General features: G+C 31.8%; 1 protein-coding gene across 2 annotated transcripts in view; it reads left to right on the forward strand.

Moving 5' to 3' along the window:
* Nucleotides 1-21,861, forward strand: part of Col4a5 (collagen type IV alpha 5 chain) — a 230,895-nt gene that overhangs the window by 107,577 nt on the left and 101,457 nt on the right. For both annotated transcript variants that reach the window (XM_063246265.1, XM_063246266.1), the window contains exons 11-23: nucleotides 603-665; nucleotides 2,743-2,778; nucleotides 2,867-2,908; nucleotides 3,067-3,159; nucleotides 4,396-4,449; nucleotides 4,543-4,599; nucleotides 4,872-4,916; nucleotides 5,851-5,904; nucleotides 7,412-7,453; nucleotides 9,572-9,704; nucleotides 13,152-13,325; nucleotides 13,669-13,752; nucleotides 20,448-20,540. In XM_063246265.1, the coding sequence (XP_063102335.1) occupies nucleotides 603-665; nucleotides 2,743-2,778; nucleotides 2,867-2,908; nucleotides 3,067-3,159; nucleotides 4,396-4,449; nucleotides 4,543-4,599; nucleotides 4,872-4,916; nucleotides 5,851-5,904; nucleotides 7,412-7,453; nucleotides 9,572-9,704; nucleotides 13,152-13,325; nucleotides 13,669-13,752; nucleotides 20,448-20,540 (970 nt within the window). The remainder of the gene's footprint in view (nucleotides 1-602; nucleotides 666-2,742; nucleotides 2,779-2,866; nucleotides 2,909-3,066; nucleotides 3,160-4,395; nucleotides 4,450-4,542; nucleotides 4,600-4,871; nucleotides 4,917-5,850; nucleotides 5,905-7,411; nucleotides 7,454-9,571; nucleotides 9,705-13,151; nucleotides 13,326-13,668; nucleotides 13,753-20,447; nucleotides 20,541-21,861) is intronic.

Here is a 21,861-nt window from a genome sequence, read left to right on the forward strand (position 1 = left end):
TATATTAAAATTTGTTTCATCATAAAATAATCTATGATTTATACCTAGGTATAGAATCACAGGTTTGCAGGGCAGGCGAATTTTCAGTTTGTGAATACCCCAAATAGTAGTCCATAAGGCTTGTATACTATCGCTTGTTTTAGTTATTGTCAGTTCTCTTTTTCTCTTTAATCTTTAAAATTAGACAGGCTTCCTTGAAAGTGATAGCCTTTACCTTTTCATTTCTACTTAATATTTGCATAAAAGACCTACCAATATTTGACTATTTTCATTGCTTTATTTTGTAGAACTTACTTATGTGTTTGTCTTACACTTTTTCTACCATTGTAAAACATAAGCTTTCTGAAAGTTGTATATATTCTGTTTAGTAGAATTCCTGTATAATTATTTAATCTTTCTATTGTTCATAGTTTAAAATTTCACTTATAATACTTACTGAAGAATTACAGGACTGTAAAATAGAATTCTGATGACTACTTAAATTTAAGCTCCATTCAGTTACTTCTTTGTAAGATACAATGAGAGGCTTTAGATTTAGGGGTTTTTTTGTTGTTGTTGCTTGTGTTTCATCTCCCATTCTTTTCTTAATTTACTTATTACAGGGCCCAGCTGGTCCACAGGGAATACCTGGGCCAATTGGTCCCCCAGGACCACCAGGTTTGTTGGTAAGCTTCTTCTGTAATTTTTTTCTTCTTTTCTTTCTGACTCCTTTCACAAATATTAATATTACTTATAATATCTGAAACTATAATTGATTTTTAATATTTATAACTATAATTTTGTTAGCTAATGCTGGTTTATGATGTGGTAAACAACATGTATTCTACATAAAAGACAAGATTTAACATGAAATTTTTTTTTCAGTGTTGGGGATCAAGTCCAGTGCCTTTAGTATGCTAAGCATTCGCTCTATTACTGGGATACATCTCCAACCTTAAAATATTTTTTTGGTTGATTCTTGGTATGTTGTCAGTTTTGGCCATCTTCAGAAAATCTTCAAAGGCAATCTTCTCATAAAATCATCAAGTTTCTTAATGAAATGTATTTCTTCAAAGTGTTATTTGATTAAGAATAAAAACAGCTTTACTAAAAAATATCATCATGAAGTAAACAATCACTCTACGCAACTACTTTTAAGTTAGCAGTACACAATATATTAACTTCTGTTAGCTTCCTACTATTTTCTTTGAAATTCTTTATCATTTCTATCCTTTTTGTGTTTCATTTTGTTTTTAAAATAAAAAAAAGTCACTCTGCAATGGGATCATAAATATGCATACCCTAGCAAAGAAACAAAAATTTCCAAAGAACATAATTGTACAGTCAGCTCTCTTACTCGCTCTATGGTCTTTCATATTTTCTACCCTAATAAATTCTAAATCTTTTTATCCTGCAATAGTTTTTAATTCAAGTCACATTTTAGACTTAGACTTTTGTTGTTGCCCTTTTAAGGTCAAGAAAATTGTGTGTCAGTCAAAATAGTTTCTCATATATCACTCTACCTGTCATACACTTAGGTGCCAACTTTCATTTTACTGTACCTTAATAGATTGTATAATTTCTTTTTGCGGTTATTGGTTATCTACTCCTGAATGAAGGAAATAATGCTTGGTGAACACTACAAGAATCTGTCAGGGAATAATGCTTGGTGAACACTGCAAGGATCTGTCAGAAAAAAATAGTGATTTTTGCTGTCCTAGAATTCCTTGGGAAAAGATTAAAAAAAAAAAAACCTTTGTACTTTGTTTAGTCTTCTTCTTCTTCTTCTTCTTCTTCTTCTTCTTCTTCTTCTGCTGCTGCTGCTGCTGCTGCTGCTGCTGCTGCTGCTGCTGCTGCTGCTTCTGCTTTTGCTTCTGCTTCTGCTTCTGCTTCTTCTTTTTAACCGGGAGTCAAACTCAGAACTTTACACTTGTCAGGCAGGTACCCTGCCTACTGAGTTATACTCCTGCCCCTTTGTTTTAAAAACTCTGGTTTTAAAAACAAAAACAACACTCTGCACTGTGACAGTTTTCCCTAGCATGCTGTTTTAGCACTGCTTTTCCCTGGATATGTCTGTAAGCTTTGTGGCCTCTCAACCAATTCTTTCTATACTTCTAAATGTTCCTTGAGTTAACCATAATTTAGCAGATGAAGCAAAATCTTAGAAATGCCACCATGGTATGAGACATAAATATATCCCTTGAGATAAGTAGTGATATACTTGTACAGACAAATGCATATGTAATTTTCAGGCATTGAAGCATTCTCAAAAACATAAAAAGAGACTGCAGAAAAATAAAACTGGATTTAAAAAATTGACACGTGCTTTTAAAAACTAAAATTCATTGTTTTGCGGTATCAAAATTTACCCATAATTCTGATAACAGAAAAAGGATGTTTTTGACCTTAATTTTCTTATTGAATTTTTTTTGGTCACTGGTAATATTTCTCTCTTTTACCTATCCTAACTTTTTGCCCCTGCCCACTCCTGCTCTGTCACCAGAATTTTTGATATTTATTTATTTTGTTTTAATCAGCTTAAATGTGTGTCTCTAACTAAAAAGCAATGAGGGAAAATAAACCAGGAATATTTTTTTTTGCCTTATTGGGAACTGCACAGGAGGTAAGTGCATTACCACTGAGCCACATCCCCAGCCATAAAAACATTTTTAAAGGATTCTTTCAACTCTTACTTTTTCATGAAACAAAATAATTTAAAAATAAATACAGTAATATAGCATTTTCTCCTTTTCTGTGTCTTAGGGCCCTCCTGGCCCACCAGGACCTCCAGGACCAAAGGTAATTTTCTTTTTCTTTGTGTCTTTATTCACTGTAGATTCCTCTGTTTATTGTCAGTGAGATTTTAAACTGAAACCTCTCTCTTCAGGGCAATATGGGCTTGAATTTTCAGGGACCCAAAGGTGAAAAGGTGAGTAGGTAGTTGTTCAACCCTTAGATTTCTTCGTTCTGTCATATTCATTCAAAGTATCTTTTTCCTTCCTTTGCTTCTTACAGTCAACATAGTGTGCATGTTATATTATTGTCGGTAATAATTTATTAACTATCACTGTTTTATCTTAAAAATAGGGTGAGCAAGGTCTTCAGGGCCCCCCTGGACCACCTGGTCAGATCAGCGAACAGAAAAGACCGATTGATGTAGAATTTCAAAAAGGAGATCAGGTGAGTAAGTAGCGAGGAAAGTAATTAAATTATTGTTATGAATATGTTAATTAAATTAATTGTGATAATCATTTTGCAATGTTTGTGTATATCAAAATATCACAATGTACATCTTAAATACATACAATGCTATTTGTTAAATATAATTCAATAAAACTGGAAAAATAAAATAAGTTAGCAGATAAAGTTTATGCTATCTGTATTCCATTAAAACACATTATAAACTAGAATATGGTTAAATGTGAGTGTATTTTATAAATAATAGGGATTTGGGATAATTAAAAATTTTAAATAGATTTATTGGGATACATGTATATATCATACAATCTATCTACTTTATTATACAATGCATTTTATATATTCATAGGATACTGAAACTGTTGCCACAATCTAATTTTAGGATATTCTCATCTGCTGTCTCCAAAAATTATACACCTATCAATTGTCTCTCCCTATTTCTCCTCAAAATTTCCAATCTTGTGTGATTACTATCTAATTCTTGGTTCTGTAGATTTGTCTATTCTGTTTGTTTTATGTAATTGAAACATACACTGTCTGGGCTTTTCCATCTGGCTTTCATTTAGTGTAACGATTTTGGGTTCAATCATTTTATAGTGTGTGTCAGTACTTCATTTCCTTGAGTACTAATCCATTGTGTGGATAGTATATATTTTGTTTTGCACTCATCAATTGGCAGCATTTGGATTATTTCCTTTTGGGCTATTTGAATAATACGTTCATGTGTAAAAGTCGGTCATGGAAATATAGATCAGGTTTTGTGCACTTTTGTTTCATTTAAATGCTGATAAGAAAGTTAAAAATAAAGGAAAATTGTATTGAAATTCTACGATCAATACAGATTGAACCATTTCATTCTTTGCCTAAATGTATATGTGCAGTGAAAGCCCCAAAATCTTCAAGTTTTGAAGTTTCTGTAAAACATTGTGTAAGAATAAAAAATATAGATATTTTCATTTACAATATTGTCTCATTATTTGCCTCAAAGCATGATTGCCATATAACATACTAGAAATTAGGTGAAGCAACCAAAGAGGGCTCTAAATTAATTTGCCTAGGAAATTTCAACTTTGAATTAGGAGCATTCTATTATTTTTGGTTATACTGTATGAATCTTCAGTTAACTTTGCTAAGACTGGTCCTAGCTAGTTCTAGTTGTTACAGTAATAATGCAAGTTTGAATACTAACTTTGCCTCCTTCTCCCTACAACCATATAGGGACTTCCTGGCGACCCAGGGTCTCCTGGCCCTCCAGGGACGCGTGGTCCTCCAGTAAGTCACCCAAGACAATTTAGCATTATTTTATGTAAACTGACACTGATAGTATCCCAAGGACCAATATGAAATTACTTTTTGTATGTGCAGGGTCCTCCAGGTGGTGTGAAAGGTGAGAAGGGTGAGCAAGGAGAACCAGGCAAAAGAGTAAGTTTTATGACTACCAAACTTTGTACAAAATTTTGTAATATGTCCATATTTGTGTGTTTTATTAATTTTTAATTTAATAATTAATTTTTAATTAAATTCTGTTTCATTACCTGAAAATATCCCTACTGACACACCTATTTTTTATACTATGGAAGTGTAGAATGCTTATTTAATATAGTCCAGGGCAAGAATAAAACTTGTTATATTCTTTAATCTTATTTCCTAGTGACTTTTATGTTATTACTCTCTTATTTCTTTGTATCCTATAGGGTAAACCAGGAAAAGATGGAGAGAATGGCCAACCAGGCATTCCAGTGAGTAGCTGAGGTTCTTTCTGCTCACTAAAGCTGACAATAGTTGTAGATACGGATTAAAAGCATGATGGAAAAAAGTTTAGAATTTGGAAGTAGCTTAAATGAATGAAAGGTTTTCAAGGACAGATACAAAATTTGAAGAAATTTGAAGGCTATTATAAAGCAGAGATTTCTTAACAAGAGAGAAGATTAGAAACACTGAAATGAGAAAATTGAAAAAAATTGAAAAAATTATTTTTCAAAATAATTTTAACTAAACAGGCAATCCTCAACTTACAAAATCTAGTTTGTAAAAAGGCTGAAAGCATGTAAAATAACAAGAGACAAATTTAGAGCCTCAGTCCCAGGTTTATTTGAAACAACTGGTCTTTGTTTTATGATTAAAGCAGCAAATGATATTCAACTGTTGCTTCTGATTGTTTTAATTCATTCCTCAGGGGTATGGAGAGAGGCTGTTGTCTATTTGCATTGGGAGAGCCAAGTCAGAACAAATAATGATAGCTTTGCAAGTTGGTTCTTCTTGCAAATTGCCAGATAGTTCAAATAATGACGTTTTTGCAGGAATTAAACTTGAAATGAGCTCCAGTCCTTTTCTTTGTTCTACCATTGCTGCTAGGCTGCAGGTTTCTACCTTAATTGTGAGCTATTTGTTGCCTAGGCTACAGCAGAACTGAAGGGGCAGGTATAGCTATACAAGTGAAAAATGTCATAAAGGTCTTGTTCTTACCATGATTTAACCTTAAAAACCCCAAACAAATAAAATGCTCTTTAGATTGCTGCCAACTTTGGTTAATTTCTCAAATTTTAAAAAGAAGCTGATTTTGATGGACTATTTGTGTCAGTATTCTCATTGTTTCTGTTATAGAGGAAAGGAGTTTTGAAAGTCCTTGCTCTGTCTCTTGTGCTGACATCAACTTGTTCTTTTGTTTTAAAGGGTTTACCTGGTGATACTGGTTACCCTGGTGAACCAGGAAAGGATGGTGAGAAGGTATGTATTTTGATGCTTCGTAGTGTCTAGTTTTGTTCTACTTGACATCATCTTTTTATCTCTCAAGGTAGAGATATAGCTGAAAAAAATCTTACAAATAGCTAACTAGTTTCTGTATTTAAAACATGCTTTCTTTATCCATCTTTTGGTGTCATTTCTTTTTCTTTTATACTACATCCCTTAAAGTTTCTTTCATTATTTTAAATCACAGTTCATATGATGGAAATACACAAAAGACTTTTTAACTTTTCCATTTCCATTGTGAATTCACTGCCTTTGTTTGCACATATATTGATAAAACTCTTGTTTTCCATAGAGAGGATTCAGCACCATGTTAATGAGCTCCTCCTCGTAGAGAGGCTTATAACTGGGAATTTAGTATATGTCTTTTAACATTTATATTCTGTATGCAATCATTGTCTGTAAGTCTGTGCATAATTGTCATTGCTTTCATTAGACCAGTCCTGACGGACCAAGATCATTTAGTTACCTATTTTAAAAGTGATTTTGAAAGATTGTATGAAACATACAGCTATCTCATTTTTAACATGTCACAAAATATCAAGTCCTTCAAGCTGTCTGGTATCTAATTGCTTTGTATCAGAAACAAAAATAAAACTTTTTTTTCAAGCAAGAAGGGAAAGGCGTTATAAACTTGAATGTACATAAAGAGCCTGTATTTTCACTGTGGTTTATTACATAAAATACATTTTTTTTTACATAAAAGGCTCAATTAGTTAAAAGGAGCCATAACATTTCTTCTTAAGAAGTGCAAACTTATAAGGCAGAGTAATTCTTCAAAAAGAGAAATATATAGATGAAAATTTTATTTTAACAAGTCTAGAACCTGAACAGAAGTGTTAGAGAAATGTCTATACTAGAGTCTCGGTTAGCTGACTAACGGTCGAATATTGTGTTCTTCATGCTGTTTCAGCTATTAGTCGAGGATAACATTTTTATCTGACTTTGTTTTTTGTTAGCTTCTCATAAACTCACAGAAGGAATCATAATTTATTAGCTGTTCCTGGTGATAAGCCTATCGCTTCTAAAATATCTGTAACTAATAGAAATAGCATTAAATTTATGCTCTTCACTAATTTAGAAAAAGAATAAAAATATATGTAAAAAATATTATGGTTTCAACAGATTCTAGTGATACTATTTTTTCATTGTTTTCTATATAGAGCATTTGTAGAAAACATACAAATTCTAAAATCAAAGAATGTTACAAGTATAAGTCTGGTCCTAAGCCTTTATTCTTTGTGTATAAGCAGAGAATTTAAATAATTTAGTAAAAAGTATACAGTTAGTAAACATAAGTCAATATCACATGTCTTCCTATGTCTAACCTAGTGTTGTTTCATGATTTCATGTTATATTTCTCATTTGGTGTATTTTATTACTGATTTCTAAGTATTTTTTTGTGAGCTTTTCTCTTAAAGTCTTGAGGAAATTGATATTTTCATGTGGTTTTTTTAAACTAACATTTTACACTTGTATTGAATAGGGCCAAAAAGGTGACATTGGACCCCCTGGGCCTCCAGGATTTGTAAGTCTTTTTTTTAAATCTGCATTTGTCAAATTGAATTCTGCATTATCACTTTTGTGCCTAATTATGTGCTGCCTACTTTTTTCCTCAGAATAAAAACTTCAAGTCATTACCAGTTTTTACTGCTTACAAATATTTCCATCTAAAAATTTCATTAGTGTAGACCTCGCGGTCTTTGTAACTGTTCTATCTGATTAATACTTCTCCACGGTAAAGATCTAAAATAATGGCTGTGTATTGTTTTACATTGTGATTGCACATCATTTCTCAAATAACCAGCAGGTGGTGCAAGTGTAATTTATAAAGGTTTAATTAAAAAAAAATCTTGATGTGGAGAGAGCGGTCCTGTACCTCTGCAGAACACAGGAGAAAGATAAAACTGCGTAAAATTGGCCCTAATAGATTTTGTCAATTTGTAATTATCTGACTCACAATTCTTTCATTCTTGAATGTATGCGTTTTTAAGGATTCAATAATAATTGTAGGAAATGTTTTATGATATAATAATTGAGGAGTTTACAGATTTTTCTGTCATGTCTGAATTCTCCATGAAATTTAATTCAATATATTGTCACTGTTACTAAAAGTAAAATGTCACTGCTGATGTTTGACAGTGTTTATTTCTTTGGTTTAAATTTGTTAAGATTCTAGAGTTTAGGCTAGACTATGCATTGAAGCCACAGCAATGTGGGTGTCATAAAACCTAATCTATATGTCCAGACATTTTAATAACATTGTTTGTCCGAGATGTCTCACTTGTCACACTTAGAAATATACTAAATCTATAGAGGATATACTTAGGGTTTTAGACAATTTTTATTCTCATTCATTTTAAAATCAGAATTTTAGTTTTTCAGACTGTAATCTCTTTAGAAAATAAGATACTAAAATTTTGATGAGTATTAGAACAAATGGAAATTTTGAGAGTTAAGTCCTATCCAGAAGCTCACATTAACTTTTGAGATATTGTCTCAAACTTTTATTCTCCTTATGTTAATATTTTTATATCCAAAAAATTAAGATAAAGTATCACACTTTACTATTAGATATCAGTTTTTACCTCAGGCTGACAATGTCTTAAATCTGAAATTTATTTACCTTGATAAGTTTATGGAATAATTTTATAAAATTAATTTTAAACAGTTATTTCATATGAATTTTTTATAATGCAATTAAATCTTGAATTCTAAGGAGACATAAGAAAGAAGATGATGTATGATCAGTTGGTTGTATTTAAACAATGTAATCTCATGGAAAAGATGATTTTCTAAAAGAAAAAAGAACATGAGTCGACAGCAAAATATTGAGGGAAACCATTGCAAATATTTGGAATGGCATATGCAGAGACAGAGATAAGTATATGAAAGTTGCATGAAGTGATTCTAATAGACAGAATTCACTTTGATAAAAATTTATTACTAGCAAAAATAAGAGATGATGTTGAGAGGTATTGGAAATGAAAAATGGCCTGAAAGAGTCTAGCATTATAAGTTGCATCTGATATGGTAACAAATAGTAAGCAACTTAGAATACTTAAGCAGCATATTTAACACAGAAAAATTGGGTTTTTAAGACATCATATCTTAGCTGCAGATTTGGATTCAAAGGAACAAACTTGAAAGTGCATCTGTTAGTCCAAGTAAATTGAGGATATTACGTGGTAAAAGAAATGAACAGGGAAATTTGGAAAGACATTTTTGGTAAAAAAAAAAAAAGTTCTCAAGCTTTAAATTATTGGAATGAATTGAATGTGACTACAAGAAGAGACAACAAAAAATACTATTCACTGTAAGTCTGGGGCTAGCAAGGTGATAACATTGTTACTAATAGCAGTCATTTCCTAAATTAGTTGGAGGATAAAAGTGATAAGGAGTGGAACTCAATCTGTATCATAGTCTTAATGCTTTTATACCTGAATACTTTATGAAAATGGGACATTTTAATCGGGGATATAGCTTAGTGACATAAGTACCTGCCTGGCAAGTGCAAGGTCCTGAGTGTGATAACCAGTATTAAACAACTCCAAAATATTACGTTCATAGGTAACTCCCAGATAACTTATAGGAGAACAATAGTCTTCTTTTTTGAGTATTTTTATTTTATTCATTCATAATACAGGTAATTCCTAGACCTGGGACTGGTATTACTATAGGAGAAAAAGGAAATATTGGATTACCTGGCTTACCTGGAGAAAAAGGAGAGCGAGGGTTTCCTGGAATACAGGGTCCACCTGGCCTTCCTGGTCTTCCAGGTAAAAGACACTGTACTTGCTTTGTGCAGAGACATCAATACTAATCTGTGTGTATACTTCATCATACTAGTTCGAGGATGAGAATGACAATGGAAGACCCAATACTTTTTAATTGTCTGATTCTTCCCAGTTTGTAGTATATCTTTTTCACCAGATTCCTCACTTGTATGTTCTATAAAACCCATTTATATAGGGCCCTTTTATCCTAAGAATATCATTTCTAATTCATTATTAATTATACAAAAAATGATATGCTGCAATACATGAATCAACACACTTTTCATGCTACTAAGGAATGAGATGTTAATGCCTCTTTTTGCAACAGTTCCTGTGTTAAAAAATAGTAAGAAGCAGTATCTACTTAGAATTATAGAAACATCTGACTACAAATCTCCATGGTGATTTTGCTGTGCAGTAACATCCTAAAACTCAATACAAAATTGTACATCATCCACTTTGATGATACATAGTAAAGTGTAATATTGCTAATCTGGCTATATGTTGAACATTGGGTTTTTTTCCTAGCATGTTTATTTAGATGAACTCTCTCTGAAATGGGCTTTTATTTGGAATTTATTTAAAGTCATCTGGTACACCTCCTTGCACCTATACTTACTCAATAAATTATGGTTCATTTCCTTTCAAAATATGTGGCAAATACAGTATTAGCATGATAAAATGAGTGATACTCAGTAATCCCCCAGAAAAAGACAATGAATGTGTAGTCCTTTATGATCTAAATATGCATTTTGGATTTCTAATCTCCAAATGGTGGAATGGAAGATTGAAATAAGGAATTCTTCCAGGATACCATAAAAATGTTAAGGATTTGAGAACTATGAAAGAAAAATTGATATGTAAAAGTAAATATAGAAGCTCCTGAAAGCATCGTGAGAGAGTTTAAGGAGAGAATGGGACACGAAGCAATGTTTAAAAACAGCTAATGGCTGAAAAAGACCAAACACCAACTGAAAGACACTAAGATAAAATTGGGATAAAATACATATTTACAATACATAATACATATATCTAAAGCAAATAAAGAGCAAAATTGAAAATAAAACTGCAAAGATGTATTAGGTAAATGAAAAGAAATTCAGCTTAGCAATTCTAATATAGTATGCAATAGAATTAGTGAAGGTACATTAGACAAGTATTTCATGTATATAAATTATGCCAAAATGATATAAATGTCATGAAATTCTATGCATCTAACAAACATCTTTGAATATATAAAGTGAAAACTGATAAACTATGAGGGGCAAATTGGCAAATACGTACCATATTAACCAGGTGAAAAGTAAGGGCATTAAATAAGTTGAGCAATAAAATCAAGTTATCTGTATGAGAGAGATAAACTTTGTTAGAAATGGAATGTACACATTATTTTCAAACATACATAAAATATTTACAGAAATTGTGCGATAGACTAGAAAAACTATAAATATGTTAATTTTTGTGACTACAGTGAAGTTGATCATATGACAACAACAAAGCCAACTATCCTTATATTTTTTATGTTTAAGATCACAGTTATATAGAGAGATAACAAGGAAACAGAAATGGAAAAGACAAGCTACTGCATACTGAGCAACACTGAAAGTACTTCGTATAAAAACTTACCAAATATATCCAAAGTAATACCCTTAATTTATCACAAAACTAAAAATACTGAAAATAAATAAAGAACTGAAAGTCTAGTTAGGTAGTCAGCTGCTTAGCATGCACAAGGCCTTAGGTTCTATCCCAGCACCACAAAATAATAAAATAAATAAGCTAAGTTTAATGCATGTGCATATAAATGCCCCCCCACAAGCCAAGAAGGTATAAGGGGAAACTTGATAAAGAGATAAAATAAATTGATATTTAATAGGGGAAATGAAGATGATTTTGAAATGAATAAAAATTGACAAATGTAATCGAGATAAAAATGAAAGTTGGGCAAGGTAGTATGTTCCTATAATCCCAGCTACTCAGGAGAATAAAGCAGGAAGATCATAAGTTTGATGCCAACCTAGGCATCTTATCAAATTATCTCAAAGGAAACAATTAAAAAAGATTTGGTATGCAGGTCAGTGGTGTATTGACCCTGGACTCAACTTCCAGTACTGAGAAACAAATAGACAGACACAGAGAGACAGAACCAGACAGACGGAGAATAATTTTAGTTAAATAAAAGGGATATTAATATTATTAAAATAAAAATTTTAAGTTATAAGAAAATATAATTATATTAAAATGTCTGAAATTCCAAATGAAATATGTATTTATCATAAACATAAAACAAATTAATAAAATTGCCTTAAGAAGATAGGAAATATAGGAGGATGAATTACCATAGATTTTGAAATGTTAAAATTATCCATGAAAAAGCATTAGCTGTATAGTTTTATGAGTGAATTTTACCATAGTGTCGAAGAACAGATAATTAGCATGTTTTCATTCATTTCAGAAAATATTTAAAAAGAGGATAGCTAACTTAATAATGCTGAAATCAAGCATCCAGGAGATGTGATCGCAATACAGTAATTCAGTATAGTTTGGGAACATTGAGATGACAACCTTAAACATTAATAAGATCAATACAGAAGTATATTAAATAATAGAGCATTATGACCAAGTAGATTTTAACACAGTTTGCAAGATTGGTTCAATTTTACTATAATTGACTATATAGCAATATACAGGAGAACAAACCAGTGGAGGCAAAGAATTTAACAGTAGTAATAAAGAAACCATAAATAAACCCAACCAAAAATATATGAATTCTTTCCATAATTTTGTAGGATATTATATAATATAAAATTATAAAATATAGAGATGTATATTCTATTATTTCATGTAAGAAATAAATTTTAGAAATAGTTGATCATATCAAACATTATGTTGAATTTATCACATTCTAAACTCAGTGAACTTTTAAAAGAGAAACTGAAAATCTGATTCTAACATTAATTTGGAAGAGCAAATATATAGGTATAATAAAGATTGTTTTACAAATGGCAAATATGTATGCCATTTCCTTACCAGCTTTGAAAACATGACACTAGTAACTAAAAAGTGTGTTCAGGAATTGACAGAGGGACTAAAGAATGTTTAGAAAGAAAGCAATTTTTATATCGAAATTCTGAAATATTTCTTTTTAAATTACTAGTAACTTTTTATTTCTATAAATTATAGAGCATTGTCTTAAACAGTAAGCAGAGAATTATTAAGAATTTCCCAAAATAATAAAACTACCTCAAATTATTTATTGCCCTCAAATTGTTAGTCACACAATTTAAATTTTTTTCCTTTCAGATATTGATTCTCATAGCAAAAAAAGAATATAGACAACATTAACTTAAAGATCTTTTGAGTACTTAGTATTGCATTGTGAACTAAGGCAATATCCCTAAAATAAGATCATTTTGATCATTTTGGATTAATTTTTTTTCTTTATCTTAGGGACTGCAGTTGTGGGTCCTCCAGGGCCCCGTGGATTTCCTGGAGAAAGAGGCCAGAAAGGTGATGAAGGGCCACCTGGTATTTCTATTCCTGGATCTCCTGGACTTGATGGACAGCCTGGACCTCCTGGGCTTCCAGGACCTCCTGGCCCCCCAGGCCCTCATATTCCTCCTGGTAAGCTGCATTGTTCTCTTGTTAAATTTTGCTGTTTTTGTTTATTTCACTTATAAGTGAATGTTAGCTGAAGATTCACACCATTATTTATTTCTCTTTATTTCTAAGATTTTCTATTGTTGCTTCTACTTTTAGGTTTTTGTAATTCTTTGATGTTTAAATTTGCCCGTCCAATATTGATTGTTATCAACAATATTATATTTTCCTTTTTCTTACAGGTAGTTATATATCTACAGAAAACAAACTAAAAATAGATTTTTTTCTAGCCTGTCATGCTTTCTTTAGGCTTAGTCTTTTGGACATGTTGCAGTTAACTTGCCATCCTTTCTTTATCTAATCCCAGATGATGAGACATGTAAACCAGGCCCTCCAGGTCCTCCAGGAACTCCAGGTGATAAAGGACTTCCAGGAGAACAAGGACTAAAAGGTTTGCTACCCAAAGATATTGACTTGTTTTTGAAAACCTCAGCAAAATCCTCTGCATTCATATTTCTACCTTAGTCACTCTCATGTTTATAGCCCAAACCGCCTCATGAACAATAGTGTACATATTCATAATCTTGATTTCATGAATCCCATTTTCTGATTGCATATTTTCTATACTGTAGCTCACTACTTCTAATAACTTATTTGAACACCACTTGAGTCCTGAGACCTACCAAATTTGACTTGTCTTAACATTTTGATATCCTTTCATGCATGTTTTTTATTTTACAAAGCAAAAAATGGATAAAATGATACAGAATTTCAAAACAAAATAGGAAATTAACACTAGTTCATATATTTATTGTTATCTTCAAAGTAGTTGCTAAGATTACAAAATTTAGGCATAAAAATGATCAAACAATAAAAATAAAAACTGTTCTTTTTTATTAAGTAACAGAGATTAGTAGTATAGTTATCTATCTTGCATATATATACATGCACACATACATATGTATGATATCCTTTCATTCTTCTTAGCCTAGCTTAAATTACATGATCAATCTTTGCACTTATTTTCATTCTTAAGGCTGTGACTCCTTTGCCTTTCTCTCACTTTATGATACTCACTTGGAACTAAAGCACAGCATAGTTTAGGTAGTTTCAAACTTCTACCTCTTCTAAGCCTAAACCTCACCTTTGAAAAGTTACACCTCTACTTCTATTCTTATTTCAAAATGTCTACACTCATTTCTCCTTCAGTTAAACAATTAAAATAGTAATAAGAATGTTCACCGACTACTTCCACCAAATTTACTTATTTGCATTTATGTCCATGTAAGACTTTACTATGTTTGCTATTGCTTTTATCAAGTCAGGTGCTTTATTTGTACCGTAGATTCTCTTCTCTCTTGCTTCTCCAAGGAATTTGCTTCAAAATTTATTGTCACACTTACATCACCAATTTCCCCCTTTCTACTGGATCATCCCCTGCAACATATAAATATGCCTTATACATCCATCTAAGAAAATCCACAATGTTTAATTCCACTTCACCTGTTAGTTACTGCTCCATCCTTCTGCTTCCCTTTATGATAAAGCTAAGCAAAAATTTTCTACTCAATATTACTTAATATTTTTACTTTTAACTAACCTATAAAAACAAAGATATTACAGATATTAATGCGGTACCATGTAACACCTGCTATATGTATATATTAAGGAATATTAACAGATTTAATACAGTTATCTCCCCCAACATGTATCATTCCTTTTGTTGAAACCTTTCAAAGTACATAATACATTATTGTCATCTGTAGTCAACATAATGTGCAATTGTACTTCAGAGCTTCTTGCTCCTATCTTGGTGTAACTTAGCACTCATTGATTAATATCCTCCCTTTACCATAGTATCTTTGGTAACTGCTATTTTACTCTTAATTTCTGTCAGATTACGCATTTAACGTATTCCTTTTTTTAATTCCATGTATGAGTGAGATCATGTGGTACTTGTCTTTCTGTGCTTGGCTAGTTCACATAACAAAATTGCATACTATTTATGACTGAATACTATTCCATAGTGTAACTGTACCACATTTTCTTTATCCATCATCTGTTGATGACACTTAGGTTGTTTACATTTCTTGGCTATTGTGAATGGTGCTACTGGGACATGAGACTGCAGAAGACTATTTGACTTACTGATTTCATTTCCTTTGGATTTATACTCACTAGTGGGCTTGCTGGATCTTATGGTAGTTCTATTTTTAATTTATGAAGGACTCTCCTTACTTTGTTCCATAATTGCTACCTTATTTATATTTCCACCAACAGTGCACAACAATTCCATTTTTATACAGCCTTACCTGCAATTACTTACTTTTTTATTTGCCTCTGGCATTGAAGTGAAGTAATACTTCATTATAGTTTTGATTTACATATTGCTGATAATTGGTGATTTTAAGTATATTTCACAATATTGTTGATCATTTGTATGTCTTCTTTTGAGAATGTCTGTTTAGACCTATCTTCATTTTTAAATCAAGTTATTTGTTTGGCAGATTTGGTTGTTGTTCTTTGTTTTTGTTTTTGTTATTGCTGATTGCTATTGAGTTTTTTTAGTTCTTTATATATTCTGGATATTAATTCCTTGTCAAATGTATGTATTCCAAATAATTTCCACCATTTTTAAATTATCTCTACACACTATTTTTTTATATAAATCCTTTTTAGTTTTATGTAGTCATATTTGTATAATTTTGCTTTTGTCTCCTGTTATTTTGGAGTCTTATGCAAAACCTCCTTGCCTCTTTCAATGTTTTGAAACACTTACCCTATTTTCTTTTTCTTTCTTCATAATTCCAAGCCTTATAATTAAGTCTTTAATCAATTTTAATTAGATTTTTACAACTGGTTGAAGGTTAGGGATCAAGTTTCATTCTTTTGCATATAGATATTAACTTTCCCATCACCATTCATTGGAATAACTGTCTTTTCTCCAGTGTATCCTTTGCACGTTCACTGAAAATCAGTTGTCAGTAAATACATGGGTTTATAACTAGGGCTTCAATTTTGTTCTGTTGGTCTATATGTCTGTTTATATGCCAGCAGAATGCTGTTTTGAATACTAAAGCTTTGTAGTATATTTTAAAGTCAGATTGCATAAGGCCTCTACCTTTGTTCTGTTTTCCTCAAAATTTCTTTGCATACTCAGTATTTCTGTATAAATTCAAGGTTTTTTTCTCTACTTCTGTGAAAGAATGCCATAGTTATTTGGATAGGAACTGCAATAAATCTGCAAACTGCTTTGGATAATAGATATGGATATGTTAACAATATTGATTCCTCCAAGTAATGAACATGAGTTGTCTTTCCACTTTTTGTGTCCTCTTCAATTAACTTCATCATTGTTACATAATTTTCACTGTTGAAATCTTTCACTTCTTTGGTTAAGTTAATATTTAGGGTTTTTATTTTTTGTAGCTATTGTAAGTGGCATTGCTTTCTTGATTTCTATTTCTAATAATTTTCTAATGACATATACCACTGTTGATTTTTGTATGCTGATTTGTATCTTCAATCTTTGCTGAATTCTTTTATTAGATCTAATGCTTTTTGGTGAAGTTCTCTCTATATAAGCTCGAGTTGTCTGCAAACAAGAAGAGTTTAATGACTTCTTTTCCAATTCAGGTACCATTTATTTCTTTCTCTTTTTTAATTTCTCTGGATAAGACTTCCATAACTATGTTAAAGATAGAGGTGGAAGTAGGCATCATTGTTTCAGATCTCAGAATGATTTCAACACTTAGATAGGTTTCACCTTCTTTTCCATTCAACATAATGTTATCCTTTGACTTATTATGAATGGCCATAATTGTGTTAAGATCCTTCCATTGTATGAGTAATCTTTTTAAGACTTTTTATCATGAAAACATGTTCCATTTCATTAAATGCCTTTTCTACATCAGTTGATATGAGCATATTATTTTTCTCTTTTATTCTTTAGATATAGTATATCACAGTTATTTATTTGTGCATATCAAACTCTTTGCATCTCTGGAATGAATCCCACTTGATCACGGTGAATAATCTTTTCAGTGTACTGTTGGATTTGGTTTTCTAATATTTTATTGAGAATTTTTCTGTCTACATTCAATAAGGATTTTGCTTTGTGTACATAGATGTATGTCACAAACATATCCTACACATATCCCATGTATTTAAACCAAAATGCAGAACATATCCTGGACCACTGAAGACTCCTTTTGCTTCCCATTAGTATCCCAAATGATAGCCAGTATTTTGTCTACTATCGTACATTAGATTGCATAATCTTGAAGTTTGTGTAAATGGAATAATATGATATGAATTCTTGTATGTAGTTTTTTTTGCTAAGCATTTTACCATGAGATAAATCTATGCTTTCATTTTAACTATATTTTCACTGCGTTTCATTATTTTATTGTACAAATGTATCTAAATATCCATTCTAATGTCACTGAACACATAGTCTGAAGCTATTCTGAATAAAACTACCACAAACATTTTTGACATGTTGGTGGCACATAAGCTCTCATATACCTAAGAATAGCATTGCTGGGTTATAGATTAGGTATAGATTTTCTTTTGTAGACAACATCAAATTATTTCCCAAAATGATACTGTATACATTCCCCCAATGACGCATTGATGATAAGCTTTTTTGCAAGTTTCTATACACTCTTTTGTAAAGTGCTTGTGTTCTCTCTATTTTTAATTTGGTAATTTGATAACCATTTAGGACTACCCTCTGCCATTCTGTGATTTTTTTATTTGTATTTTGTTAAATAGTTACTACTAATTAGTGAAATAATATTTATTAATATTGCTTTATGGGCAGTGCTGTTCATACCCTGCTTTACAAATGTTTCCTCATCAAAGACCTAATGATATTCCTCTTAAGTTTTCTCCTAGATGCATTATAATTTTACCTTCCACATCTATTTTATTTTAATTTTGTTGTATTGGGTATTTAACCTAAGACCTTCACACTAAGCTACATCCCATCTTTTCTTTCACTATTTTTTTTTTAATTTTGAAACAGGACCGGTTAAGGCACTCAGTTCCCCAGGCTAGATTCAAACTTTTTATCTTCCTGCCTCATGCTTCAAACAGCTGAGGTTATAGATGTGAGCCACTCACAATCTTCAATTAATTTTTGTGTGTAGTTCAAGCATGGATCAAAGTTCATTTTCTCCTTACAGATCTCCAAATGACTTGGTATCATAGCATAAAAACCATCAGTTTTCCACTGAGCTGTGTTAGTATTTTTTGTTGTAAATCATGTGACCACATATATGTGACCAATATATGTGATTATTTCTGACTTCCCTATTCTGTTTTGTTTTGTTATTTGACTCTCTTTGTACTAATACCAGACTGTCTTAACTGTGGCTTTATATAAGTTTTGGATGTTCTAGAGTCTTTGTATTTTGTAAGCATGTTAGAAATATCTAGTGAACTTTTTAATTTTAAAGTGCATTGGATTCAGTCTTATTCCTCTTCTGTAAACTCATTCATCCAGCGTCATGACTTTTAACGTATTTGGTTTGCCAATGAGTTCCAAATTTATGCTTCCTATCCAAATATAATGTTTCCCTTAGTTTTGCATGTGATCTGCTCACACATCATTTTGAGCTTGACATTGATCAAGTTATAGTTCTGATTTATGACACTTCCTATCCCATAATTACTCCATTCATATCTTTCCCTTTTTACTTGATAAAGGAGGCTACTGTAAGTTTCTAATTGCTTAGGCTATAAACTTTAAAGTTGTCTTTGATTGCCTTCTTCCTTTGTATTCTATATTATGATCCACGGAAACATCCAATTGTCTCTACTTTCAAGTATGTCTGGAGTATCTTCAATACTGTAACTTTGGGGTGACAGCATCATCTCTCTCATATCTCTCTGCGCCCATATCCTGTTAAAGAGTTACCCACTTTCAATCCTTGAATTTAGAACCATAACATAGCTGCCAGTTGTACTATTATTGGAGGGGGAGATGCTGCGGATTGAACTGAGAGCTTTTATACTGAGCTACATCCCAGTCTTTTAAAAACTTATTTATTTTTATTATTTTTTTGAATTTTAATTTCATTTTTTTTATTTTTGAGACACTCTCATTAAGTCACTGAATTGCCCATGGTGGACTTGAATATATCTCCTGTTTCAGCTGACCAGATTCATGGAGTTACAGCCTTATGCCAACATACCCAGCTTCTGTTTAAATTCTTCTAGTAGCTTCTCATTTCACTCACATTAAATGTTACAGTCTATGCCCACTGATGGCAAAACAATTGCATGTGTGCCACAGTGGATGGTTTGTATCATTGAAAGCTCTAAAATGCTTGCCCTCATTGTTCTATAACATCACCTATACGATTTTTCTCAGGGTAAGCTACTTCTTAAAAACTGCTACCTTGCTGATTTGGTTCTACACCTTCATTTTGCTCCAGCAGTCTAGTCTGATTGCAGTTCTTTGTATATTCCAAACATGGCTATTATTTTTGTCTGGATACTCTATGTTCATTAGGTACGTGTTATGTCCTTCAACCTTTTTGTCATATATCATATTATCAGTGAAGTTCATCCTGACCACTCTATCTAAAATTGCAAACTTTGAGACTGAGATGTAGTACTGTGGTATTGTTTGCCTTACTTCTATGAAGCATTGAGTTAAATCCTCAGTATCACGAAAAATAAAAATATAAATGAATGAATAAATCATTAAATAAAATTGCATTTTTCCTTCTACGCACCCATTCCTAGCACACTCAGTCTCACAAATCCAGCTATATTTTTCCCATAAATATATTTTAACATATTGGATATGTTTTGTGATATTAAAATGTTTAATATATAATTTGTTATTTAATGCCTTCATTGTTTTTTGTGCATTTCTACCCATAGATATTGAACTCTATGAAGACAAGGATTTTTGTCTGACTGTCAGTGTACCACAGAGACCTAGAACAGTTCTTCCCACACAGTACAGATTTAGTACATACTTAGCAAATGAATAGACGGCAGACATAGTCTTCTCTAGCTATGCTGTTACATAGGAATCCTATCTCTTTGTGGCTAAACTTCATAAAACCTAACTAAAGAATATTTAAGTACCTTTTTAAGTAATATTTGTTTTTTAATTACTTTTACCAGGTGACAAAGGTGACACCTGCTTCAACTGTATTGGAACTGGTATTTCAGGCCATCCAGGCCGACCTGGTTTGCCAGGTGTCCCTGGCCCCCCAGGTAAAACATTTGGCCTAAGGGTAATTTTTTCTACAAAAAACTTTCTTGGCTAGATTTTTGTAAGTTCATAATTTTAAAATGTTGTCAGCTTTTCACTTTAGAGCCAGTCATTCATATCTATAAGTAATTAAATATGAATTACATATTTTTTATGAAATAAATGATGCTCTTATTTCTAATAATTGAAACTACCAATGTGTTCTAATAAAGCACTGTGAAGTATTCTAGGAAACGTGTCTTTTCTATTTTCTATATGGAAGGAAAAATAACGTATAGAGTCAGACTTCTTTCTTCTAGAACACTGTGTGGTGGAGGGGGGTAAGAGTTCATAATGCCTGGCCCCTGATTATAATTCTCAGTGTCACAGCTTCTAGTCACGAGGAATATATGACATGTGTCATTATGGAAAGGGTTTTCTATCGTAGTTTACCAACCTGTTGCCATTCATTTTTCACTATATACTACCCTTCTCACTTCCTAATCAAACCCATATTGACTACGTCAGACCCACAACTCTTTTATTGAATCGCCTCATGGTACATTCCTGCATAATTTTCCCTTGAGATCACACTTTATGTCTGAATCAAGGCTGAGAAAAGACATTAGACCTCTTAGCTATCTTGTGTGTATACCAAGAATACAAGTTCAAACAGAGCTTGGATATACTTGCATCAAGTCTTATAGCTGCCACTAGAAGTTAGTAATCTGGCGTTTTATATCTGATCTAATGGTTTTCAAATTTGGAGACACATCAGAATCATCTTGAGGACTTAAAACCGGGGTAGCTGGCCCTACCAGCAAAGCTTCTGATCCAGTAGATGAGTATTGGGCAATTCTTAGCCTAAGAACATTTCTAAATAGTAAGCAAGTATTGATGATGCAGCTGGTCCAACAATTCATTGATAATGTTTTCTCCAGATTTTGAACACCAAACGTTTCTTATAAACCAAGTTTTAGGAAAACCAACCAAAAATAAAACCTAATAAGGATGTAGGAAAAAGGCATAAATCAAAATAAAGGCATACAGACATTTTCATTATCTTCTTCTACCCTGGGCAGTGGAATGTTCTAGCTCTGGGAAAGGAAGGATTATTTTGAAGTTAAAAATACATGAATGTATTTTTACAATACATTGTATATAAAATAAAATTTATTTTTTAAAAGGATGGTTTCCTCATTTTGAGAACACAAAACAGGAAAATGAAATTGTAAAATGAATGGGATAGAATGGGAATATCTTATTTTGAAATTTGATTTCCTGATTTTTATAAAAGTTTTGTCGGAGGTTCAAGTTCCAAGCTCATATTTTGTGTGTGTGTGT

The sequence above is a fragment of the Cavia porcellus genome, unplaced genomic scaffold, assembly GCF_034190915.1.
Source record: "Cavia porcellus strain 051 isolate PalLab524CR breed Dunkin Hartley unplaced genomic scaffold, mCavPor4.1 scaffold_3, whole genome shotgun sequence".
In the NCBI taxonomy this organism is placed as follows: Eukaryota; Metazoa; Chordata; class Mammalia; order Rodentia; family Caviidae; genus Cavia; species Cavia porcellus.